This window comes from Theobroma cacao, chromosome 5 (assembly GCF_000208745.1).
Source record: "Theobroma cacao cultivar B97-61/B2 chromosome 5, Criollo_cocoa_genome_V2, whole genome shotgun sequence".
Classification (NCBI taxonomy): domain Eukaryota; kingdom Viridiplantae; phylum Streptophyta; class Magnoliopsida; order Malvales; family Malvaceae; genus Theobroma; species Theobroma cacao.
The window spans coordinates 28919427-28931087 of NC_030854.1; the positions used below are offsets into that span (position 1 = coordinate 28919427).

The 11661-nt window shown below is 35.6% G+C and overlaps 2 protein-coding genes across 2 annotated transcripts; both read left to right on the plus strand.

The window, feature by feature from the left end:
• On the plus strand, positions 94-1105 carry LOC18599143 (transmembrane and coiled-coil domain-containing protein 1). The gene has a single exon (XM_007028982.2). It carries the CDS (start codon positions 327-329, stop codon positions 909-911), a length of 585 nt encoding a protein of 194 aa, XP_007029044.1. The 5' UTR covers positions 94-326; the 3' UTR covers positions 912-1105.
• On the plus strand, positions 3582-5146 carry LOC18599144 (the record flags this gene model as incomplete). The annotated part of the gene is made up of 2 exons (XM_007028983.2): positions 3582-3653; positions 4157-5146. Coding segments are annotated over 2 exons (810 nt in total), but the record flags the coding sequence as incomplete, so codon positions are not given.

Below are 11661 nucleotides of genomic sequence, written 5' to 3' on the forward strand. Positions count from 1 at the left end.
TTTTGCCTCTTTAATGGCAGCCAATGCTGCCGCCTTATTAACTTCTCTTCCATTGGTGGCCAATGCTGTGTTTTTGGTAAATTATCATGATTTCTACGTCATCCAAGTTAGCCCACTATTAAACCCAAACCAGCCAATTTTTAATGGGCAGATTCAGCAAGTGAAAAAAGCAGTACGGTCAAAGCCCAACTTTAGACCCAGAATCACAGCAACTTGTCCACTTTCGAATCTTTTTTGACTGCCAACGAACCTCAGATCGGAAGTTTTCAGTTTCCTTCTCAAACGAACTTTCCCGAGAAAACGTTTTCTTTCACTTTCTAGTCCAAATGGCGACACCCCAATTCCTATCATCGTTTAAATACTCCGACAGCCTAACAGTGGTAGCCATCTCCTTCTGCACAGCCGTAGTCTGCGAAGCCATATCCTGGCTCTTAATCTACCGAACCAACTCTTACAAATCCCTCAAATCCTCAATCGACAAAGCAGCCAAGAAACTCGAAACCATGAAGACCGACCAAAACCCAAACAAGTTATCCAACAAAAAATCCAAAACCAAGAAAATCGACCGTGTCGAAACCAGCCTTAAAGAATCCAGCCGTGACCTTTCCCTATTCAAGTTCAAATCTGGGGCTGTCGTGGCCCTAGTTTTGATCGTCGTTTTTGGGTTCTTGAATTCGCTTTTCGAAGGGAAAGTTGTGGCCAAATTGCCCTTTAAGCCGATTGGCATTGTGATGAAGATGAGTCATAGAGGCTTACAAGGGGAAGATTCGACGGATTGTTCGATGGTGTTTCTGTATTTCTTGTGTTCGATTAGCATAAGGACTAATTTGCAAAAGTTTTTGGGATTTTCGCCGCCGCGAGGAGCTGCTGGTGCTGGGTTGTTCCCAATGCCTGACCCCAAGACTAATTGATTCAGTTTTAGTTGATCTTTGGGGGGAATTTAAGGAACTGGGTATGTGATTTTTTGGGTGTTTTTAAAATTAATTTTAGCTACTATTTCTCTAATGAGATTCATGTTTTAGTTAATGGGCATTTGGAGTTTTGGATTTTTATGTGATAATTAATGACAATAACTGGGTTTTATATTTGAATTTTTTCATCTGCATCTGATTGTATGTTAATTTTAATGATGAGTAAGTTGCCAGTGTTTGAATTCTAGATGGGATTAAATGATTTTATGTGCAAGAGGTAGAGCCATAATTATATGATTAAACTTTTTTAACTATGAGAACCTTTAGGCTCTGTTATACCTATATTGGAATAATCCGTGCTTGATTGTCATCTTTCTGTAATCTGTTGAGACTGTTTTAGTGAAAAGTTAGTTGTGAATGTTCATTCTGTTTCTGATAGATACTTTCACGGATCAAATGTCGGCACAATGGTTTATACGTTTCGTAGAATTTATACAATCTATGAACTGGTTGTCAATTATATGCTAATCTTAACTCTGAAAGTGGTAAGGCATAAATATTTTAGAGATAAAGTGCCCTCCAACCGTCATGTTTGCGTATTCTGGGATATTTGTGGAAACTTATATTAGATCCACCATATATCCTTGCTTAGAGATTGGTACTTAAGCTTTGAAAATGTTGTTCTTTTTCCTTGTTCTCCTTGTGTGGAAATGTACTAATGAAGTAAATCTCACTGTATTCTTTGTTTGTTTTATCTTTCTATCTTGGGATTTTTTGGGAAGCTTGAAGGAAGATGAGCTTTATTATTTGTAGAACTCACTGTTACAAGTTTCAACTTAGGAAGGGATCATACTGTAAAGTGGCATTTCTGAGTAAAAAATACTTATGAACAGAGTCATGGAACTTTGAAAATAAGGTTTAGATTTGGCATGCGTAAAACTGTGAAATAAGCTGTTTGGCTTTTAACTGTGTTTGGGATAGTCTACACTCTTGCTAGTGTTGCATAATGGATATATATTGGCATGTTTGTCCTTTAAGTTCATTTTGTACTCTGGAATTGGATGCAATGGATTCAACTAGGTTTTCTATATTAAATGGAAGTAGATGATTTAGCAGCTTCTGTCTTCTCCTCATCTTGTACTCAGGATTGTAAGGCATGCAATGTCATGTGATTTAAAGTCAGGATTTAGGAGTGCCTTGAATTATGTTTGTGCATATGGGTGGGGTGGGTAACTCTAACCTTATCTGCGTACAGATTTCCATTTGGTGTATGAGAAATTGGGAAGCTGTTGGCCACTAAATTTTCCTAGTTATAAACTGAGTACCCTTTCCCTTGCACCCTCAGTTTCTCCTGGATTCACTCTTCAGCCTATCTGGATTATTTAAGTTGAGAAAGATATCCCTTGTTTCTATAATCAAACATGTTATAAGGTTAATTGGTTGTTTCTTTTTGTTATATGATTTCTCCCCCTGGTTAAGAGGCTTTCATGGGTGGCATTTGGAACCAGTCTGTTCATCAAAGTAGAATTTTTCTGCTGGAAGGTGGTATTTAAGTTTCATGAAATTTTTAGAATCAAAGTTAAGTTAAGACCATTGTAGCTTCTTCATTCGACTTGGATTATCAGGAACAAGCTGCCATTTTCTCGTATAGTCTTAACTTCATATCTCCTAAAACTAATTAAAGCGAATAACTGATTGAAACTTTGAATGTATGATTTCTCCCTAGTTTTAACAAATTGGTGGGAGCAGAGCAGCATGTCAAACCATTTTTGGTCATCAAATCCATATAATACAAGCCCCTTTCTTACAAATTTTATTACATTTGACCAAAACAAAAGTCAACCGTAGTCTCAAAAGTTCATTTTCATTATTATTGTTGCGTCAAAACTTAGAACTGAATTATCTTAATCTCAGTTGGAAAGAACAGAAAAAATGTAGGTAGGAAGCTCTGAAAGACATGTTGGATCCGCACCGCACGTGCAACCTTGGTGGACCCCATGAGTTAATGAACATCGACGGTTACACATAGTCCCCCAGGCCAATTATCAAAGTACGTATTTTCCTAAGCTGGCTCCCAGACAAGACTTTATTTATTGCGTTGTTTTGGAATGTTCTAAGCAGGAGGGGCGTTTTAATTTGGTTTATGGCAAATGATTCTCTCTTCTTCACTACGGATGGATTAATTTTCAATTTCAAAATTCAAATTAAAACAAAAAAATAATTATTGTGTTTATGTAAATTTCTATTTATCTAATATATTTTTATTTTTATTTTTATATGACACGATTATAACACGTAATATAAATTTTCTAACATAATTAGTGACCAAGAAACGGGATATATAAATCACTCTTAAAAATTGTGAATCTCTTATCTTGATTCGAATATTTTAATAAGTTTTACTTATTCATTAAATTTAAATTGCTTATAAGCAAACCAATGAAGTAATGATCTATACATGGTTTGAGTGTATGAAAATTTTGGGTAATTGATTATTTTTCCCCATTTATTTTTGGGTATAAGTCAGTTGTTTCAAGCATTATGAAAAGAGCTAACCCTTGGTTGCTCGTATATAGAATTCAAGACAGAGATAAACCCACTTTTCATGCGGATGGATTAAGCTGTAAACCAGAAATGAAGCGAAGCCTCATTTCGAATGCTGTCTGATGGAAATGGAACGCACATGCCTGTTATCAAAGTCATGTAAAACAGAGTGGTGTCTCTGACTTGAATCAAACCAAGGTTTATCTTACATCAATCATCAGCCTCACGTGTCTCCTCACTTCTCAACTTCATGCAACTCGCAACAATCCTCATACTTAAGCTCATATATATAGATGATGATGATCTCTTTTTTAGAAATTAATTAATTTAGTTAATAATTTAAAAATTTATATTTGACACGTTGTGAGTGTATAAATTTTATATATTAATAAGTGAAATATTATCATTTCGTGAATAAATAAATTTAAAAGTTAAAAATTTTAAAAATGTTTATTTTAATTTTTTAAACTTTTATTTTTATATATTTAGGAGATGATATTTTATAATTAAATAATAATGTATAAATACTGTACATTACATATATATATATATATACACTTAATGTACATCAAATACAAATCCAATGTCTGATTCCAAAACAACGTGTATAAGTAGCTCTCCCCTAGTTTGCTTTGTTGACAGCAGCCACCTCTCTTTTTCTCAAGTAATCTGACTTAATTTCTTCTTCCTTTACCATGCAGGCCAAGGCTGACTCCGCGGAGAGCTCCAATTCAATCGCTCAATCCATTCCTTGCTTACCAGCACCACTAGTACCGTTGAGTGAAACCCAAGAAACTTGTCCATTCGTATGCTACCGCTGCTCGAAGAGGTTCCCTTCCACGCATGCCTTGGGAGGTCACCAGAATGCGCACAAGAAGGAAAGAAATGAGGAGCGCAGTCTCTATGTCGAACAACGCCTCGCGTTGATGAGGCAGCCTCCCATCACTCTTCCATCGCTGACGCCTCTCACGGTTGTCCCATCTGCTCAAATTTTTGGCCATTTGGCAAAACCGGCAGTGATTAACTCAGTGCCGGCTAGCCATGGTTCTATGTTGCTGCAGCCCCTGGCTTCTGGCTTTATCCTTGATCGCCTGAAAGCGCCAGTTTTCATGCCTGCTGGGTTCCACTTCGGTCCAGCAAGGACTGAAGTCAAGGGTGGAGAGGTTTCATATAAGGCTTCTCATCATGAATCCGATAATTATCATCCTTATAAGAAGCCTGTCGATAAGGAATCAATGGCCAGGAAGCTGTATCTCTATGAAGAAAATGATTTTTGGGCAAAAGCTGAAGAAGACAGCGCCTGTTCGAAGGAGTACTCAGCTTCAACTACAACCGATGATGCTGGTCCAAATGCTGAAGCCTTAATTAATGAAGACAAGGAAGATGCTCATGATCAAAACACTTCAAAGGAGGAGCTGGACTTAACTTTGAGGCTCTAATGAAAGATGGGAAATATTTGGAAGAAAAAAGAATGGATGTTGAAGGGCATCATAAATGAGAATCTGCTAAAATAAATGAAGAAAAAAAGAATAAAAAGAATGAGAGCTAGGATCAGTACCGTGGTCATCTCCTCATGGATGTTTCTAAATTTTCTTTCTTAACTAGTGAGCTAATTAACTAGTTGTTGTTGTTATTATGTAGTTTCTACACCTTCTGTTCATGCTTATGCATGCTTCTTAGCTTAGCTTCTATCATTTGCACATATGTAACTGTAACAAGTTACTATCAGGTACAAAAACCTGGTTTAGCTGTGTTAATAGTTAATGCTTTTTCCCTTTTCTGGTGGCTTCAAGAGCGTTATGCACAATTCAAAATTATTAGGAATCTTGCAAATATGTCAAGAATAGCTAAGACCAGCTTAAATAGGGAAAAAAGCCATTAATCAAACAGCTGATAAGTTCAGCTCAGAAACGCCTAACAACAACTCTGCAATCTGAATTATAATATAAATTTCCGGGTCTTGATCATTAGGGAAGTGCTTTCTATCAAAAAGGGTCGTCTCAGTGAGTAATTACCTTGATATTTCCATGTCACAGCCTTGTCTTATTAAGAAAGAGAGAGAGAAAGGAAACATCAGATTGTCATGCATTGGGTAATTTGTGTATTAAAAAAATACGGAAGCACACATGAATATAGCTGTAACAGTACTGTTTAAAATGTATATAGTTAATTACCAAATTTGTTTTTATTGAACTCTGGACTCATGCAAGTAATGAGATGCCAAGGGTAGAGTTATTATGAATTGGGATGAGTCCGCAGACAGGGTTAGTGCATGCTTATACAGGGTGGTGGCTTGCCTCAAAAGTCGAACAATTTGCTTCTAATCTCTGACTGAAACGAGTGGAAAATTATCTGCAGAAGAGAGTACCAGTCCGTGAGAAAGGTATAATACTTATACTTAATTAATTTCTCTTTCTTCAACTGCTTAACCCTCTTTGATTTTCCCTGGTCTGCTAATCCCTTCATTCTCTTTTCCTTTCCTCTCATTCCCTCATTTCAAAATCCTAAACATTTTCACCACAATTCAGAAAGAACAAAAATGAACCAGTTGGCTAAAGCAACAATAAAAACATAACGCTTAGGGTGGTCTAAACCAAAAACCAATTGAACATCAGAGAATGGCAAAACTACAGATATATAAGAACTGTTATAATGTCCTTATTAATTAATCCAAACTCTTTGACTCTGAAGATTGCGCACTGAGATTAGTTTTAACCTTTCTTCATAATTAGCTTTACTATACCTTCATTTTCCATTTCTATTAAAAGTGTTATTAGACTGAGTCACAACTTCTATCAAGGCAGGAGTGCTTAAATTATACATATGTAAATGTATGTATGTATGTATGTACATTATGCTGTGACTTTTAACATCCAACTTTAATATAATTTAATTCTTCTTCAGTTCCAGCACTCTCCCTCTATATAACCTTTGCTTTGTGTCCTCCTAATAGTCCATCATCCTTTCTCCTCTCTTTCACTTCCATCGTCAACAAAAGGCTTAGCTGAGGCCTTCGGTGGGGCATTTGGTCTTCAAACAAAATCCCATCCTCATGAGCATGGTGCCAGCAGGAGAATCAAACTCCAAAGGAAAAGCTGTTGCTTCATCAGAGCCAAAGCCTGAGTTCAAGTGCCCAAGATGTTGCAAAATCTTTCACTCTGCACCTGCCTTATGTGGCCACCAAAATGCCCATCGTCTTGTGAAAGAACCCATGAATATATCGCCCGTTCTGGCAGCGGTTTTGAATAACCCTCTTCCCCCTGATGATAAGCCTGAACTGATCACTCCGAGTCCAAAACCAGCTGGAATCAATCCCCCTGTAGGGACCAAGGAGCTTATTTCGAAGCAGCCTAGTGCTGGAAATGTATCTCCTCGGTATCATCCTTATAAGAGATTTGGTAAGGAGCCTATCCAGGACAATCTCGTGAAAGAAACTTGCTACAACAATAATCCTGACAAGGAGGCAGAAGGCGGTGAGGATTTCATGAAACAGCTTATCCAAAAGGATGCTCAACCTCAATATCATCCTTTTGAAAGGGTACTGCCAGAGTACAGTCAGGATGAGTACCCTCTCCCACAGTGTCTCATGACCATGGATCTGCTGGGTGAATGGATGCCCATAAGTGGGTTTGGCGATCATGGTCACCTGCACGGAACTTCCACTGGGAGAACCCTATCTGATCCTTTTTTAAGGATTCATCCAATGGAAGCTGGGGAAGCTGCTGGTCTTGAGATTGGTTCCAAGACAAGCCCTGGGCATTTGGACTTAGAGTTGAAGCTAGGGTTTTGAGCTGATGGGGCTTTTGATTATACCTGTGTGGTTGTCAGCGTGTAAAGTTGGGTCTAGTTGAATTCCCTTTTATGTCAGATAAATGTGGTCTGCTTAGCCTCCAAACTTAGCCCTATTGTGTTGTTCAGACAGAATCTGCTAATCTGTACAAGCTCCGCTAATGCTGATGATAAGTCTAGGGTTTTGCTGTTTCTTTGGGCTGTTTTTGGCTGTAGTAATATATCAAATCAGATGAATCAAAGAATGTTTTCTGATATAATCATATACGAAAACGTTTTTTTTTTCCCAGAAATCTTGAATATCTTCCTCTCCTGCTAAAAATTGCTGTAACCAATGAGACAGTGGAGTAAGCATCAAGATTTCTTCTCAAACATGTGATATATACCCAATGAAGCTGTCCAGGTTTTCATTTTTGGAGGTTTTCAGGGTTAATTTAAAAAAAAGAACAGTTCAAGGTATTTCGGCCTCCTTAAGTTCCTATGTTGACTATAATTAGTCTGTATTCAATGAACATCTGCATATTTCATTTTGATTAGAAGCTTACCTTCCGACTTAAGAGCTCTCTTTCAGAAAAAAAGGATTTATTCATGTTTTATTCCTTATTATTACCAGATAAATGGTAACTCATATCACAAACTTTTCTCCTCACACTGATTATGACATGCCGCCGATGTTCTTCTGATTTGTTACGTATTAATTTCCTTGGATTTATTATGATCATGTTGAAGATGAAAGAGCAATACTTGTGCTTTGGGCTTGAAGTTTGTACTTCAAAAAGAAGAAACCTTTGAAGTTTGAAATGGTGTGCAACAATCAATATGTGTGATATAATGATAGGCATTGCATGATTGACAATTTACCATAACATAATGATCCCAATATGTACAATCTGTATCTGCAAATTGCACATATAATTGTTTTCATTGTTATTATAGGATAGATGCATTGATGATTGTATAGAGAACCTATAGTAGTTATTCAGTTCATTGCCGGTACCATTATTTCAATTATATATATATATAACACATGTTTAATAAATTCATTAAAATTTAATTATATATCATAAATTCAATGTTCTCGATATGTAGTATTTATATGTTTACATTGAATATGAAAATTTTAATAATAATTCTGTAAAACGTACAAAATAGTTGTATAATTTCTATAGAATACGACAAATTCATTTATAAGGAAACACGTGTAAATTAATGAATTCGTAAAATTTATGAATGATCATAAATATATTGATAAAATTGAAAGTGAAAATATAGAGTCAGAATTACATATTGATTCGTATCTCATTAATGATTTATAACAAATTCAAAGAAAATTAATAGTTTACGACAAATTCAAAAATGATTGAAGTATAAAAGATACGACGAGCAACCAATAATCATGTAAAAGCATACAAGTAGATGACCATATACAAATCAATGATTTTTTACATAACGCGACAAATTCAATTATAACGAAACATGCGTAAGTTGATAAACTCGACAAAATTTATAATTGATCATAAATATATTGTAAATTTAAAAGTAAAAAGAAAGAATTAAGATAACGTATTGATTCGAATCTCATCAATGATTTACGACAAATTTAAAGAAAATTAATGATTTACGACAAATTCAAAAATGATTGAAGTATAAAAGATATGACGATTAACTAATAATTGCATAAAAGCATATACGTAGATGATTGCACACAAATCAATGATTTTTTAGAAAACACGACAAATTCAATTATAATGAAACACATGTAAGTTTATAAACTCGTTAGAATTTATGACAGATCATAAATATATTGATAAATTTAAAAGTGAAAAGGAAGAATTAAGATTACGTATTGATTTGTATCTCATCAATAATTTACAACAAATACAAATAAAACTAATAATTTACAACAAATTTAAAGATGATTGAAGCACAAATGATATGATGATCTATTAATAATCACGTAAAAGCATATACATAGATGATCTATCATTGATTACAACAAATCAATGATTGTATAAGTCGATGATTGTATCATCTGTTACAACAAATCAATGATTTATTGAAGTATCTGTAACCGGTTAAATGAAATGGCGAGGACGACTCTAAGCTAATTTAGTAAGCACAATTTTGATAAAGAATTATACCTTACCATAGAATGCCCATGACAAATTCAAAGTTTGATATTCATCAAAATTATTTCAATGAGTAGCCAGGTTAACTTTATAAATGTGTTGAAGTTTGATGAACATTTTGAAATACATGCCATAATTCTTTTATAAGCAGTATATTTGCCATTTAAAAAAAAAAAAAGGAGGAAGCAATATATTTGCAGCTTATTCCACATCAATGGATGCCCTGAAGAATCCATTGCTGCTTGGAGTATAAAAAGTTAAGGGGGGGAAAAGAAAAGATATAATCCATTATCCATTGCAGCCATATTTACAAACATAGGCTTCATGAAACAGGTGATTTACTCATTTTTTCTTACCCCCCCCTTTTTTTTTTTTCTTTTGGCCCAAATATATGCATAGAATCCATAGAAAGTTGGTAATGGGACGAGCGTTTTCCATTAATATGATAGCATTTATGGTGATATTTGGAGTCTGATAAGGTATTAATTAGAAAATCCAAAGGGGATTGACATAGCTTAAATTTTTAGGCTTCTTTTTGTCAGTCGGTCCAATGGGATTCATAGTTTTGTTTTTCAACTACAGAACCAGACATTGGAAAGTAAGATAAATACCCTTCCATGTTTAAGGGCTAGCTTAAACTGCTCTCTTTTCACAGGACAGAGAGAAGGGGATTCCTTTCCATATTTGCTTGACAAAGAGATGTGGTCTTAATTAATGGATCAATTAATGCATCCTTAGCCGGTTTTTATATGGTGACTATACTGCTAATAAGACCATGGAATTAGATGCACTAACTTGGAAACTTGTTGGGGTGTGGCCCTAATTGCCATATCTACTCTTATCTGTCTATTAATTAAGGCTAAACCATATTCATAAAATATTAATTCTTTATGTTCCTTCAAAGACTATGAAAAATAAATGTCTATGAAATGATAATTATATATATTTTAAATAATTATTAATAACAACAATCAAACATTTGATTTAGTGATCAGTGTATGATACTCTTATCTTGAAAGTAAAATTTTAATTTCTTTAAATAGATTTTATTAAAATTCTATTAAAAAAATATTTTAATAAAATTTGAATTTTATATATACCTTCCTACTAAAAAACATTTCTTATTTTTTAACCCTAAACTCTTACCATATATATGTTATCGAATAAGGTACACCAAAAATCCTCAATAAATAGCCTCTCCTGGTCTGCTTCCCAAGTCCCAACCCCACCTCTGACCTCTCCCTAGATATTCTTTCTTTTGAGTCAATATCGTCAACATGCAAGCCAAGGCAAACTGTCGTGAGAGCTCAACCGCTCCATCAAAACCTAGGGTGAGCCTGGGGCTGGAGGCAGTGGTGAAATCCATGTGGTCATGTCCTTCCATGTGCTCCGAGGCCTCATCCCATTCCCATGCCTCGGATGCCTTAGGAGGAGACCAATATCAAGCTGCATTAACCGCAAGAGAGGAAGCCTTGGCAGGGATAATTGCTCTCAAGGAATCACTGGGAAAGGGAAACTCAAGGCCGACACCAGGGATAGTTATCGAGCCTTTCAATATAAAGGTTATACCACCCTGCAAAGATTGCCAATTCATTGACTATAATTGGGATGACCTGATAGCTCAAGCAGGCTCTGACAGCACTGATCATGTGTCAGGGCCAGCTTATGAAGGCAAAAAAGCCGAAGACTTCGACAGCTCGGTGCCATTGACTGAGAATTTTCCAGGATATGGAGTCATAGATCGCTGTGGGGGTTGTTTTGGGTGCTCGAATTATCATTTTGAGCCTCCCTGCTGTAAGGAACTGCTGCCATTGGCGCTGCACCATCTGTTTAAACAGACAAGCACGACCAATGGTGGAGAGAACAAAGCTGCAGACGGTGCTCTTTCAGAAAAGATGGACTCAAATCTGAAGCTCTAAATGGAAAGCCGGTAGGACTATGGAACTTTAAATTAGGAAAAAATAAAGATATAATAAAGCTATCTGCGTAGCTAGCTATAGGGATGCGATCTGCTCCTTCTCCTTTCTTGGTCCTGGCAGTTGTTTTATCCTTTTTGTTTTCTCTCTATACAGAGATGCATAATGCATTAATTGTAAGTCGTCGTTGTGTGCTGTTTCCCTTTGCTGTATATTCCTCCATTTTAGAGATTAGATTAATCAATGTAACGTAAGAACAAACCAACAAATCCAAATCGAGAAGGAATTTAGTAAATAAGTAGTAGAATTCGATTGATACATCTTACGTTTGATTTGCAAAAATCAATTTCGTATACCTATGATCACAGTAAA

What these genes read in the sequence shown, in the direction of transcription:
- LOC18599143 (XM_007028982.2), top strand. Translation starts at nt 327, where the DNA reads ATGGCGACACCCCAATTCCTATCATCGTTTAAATACTCCGACAGCCTA.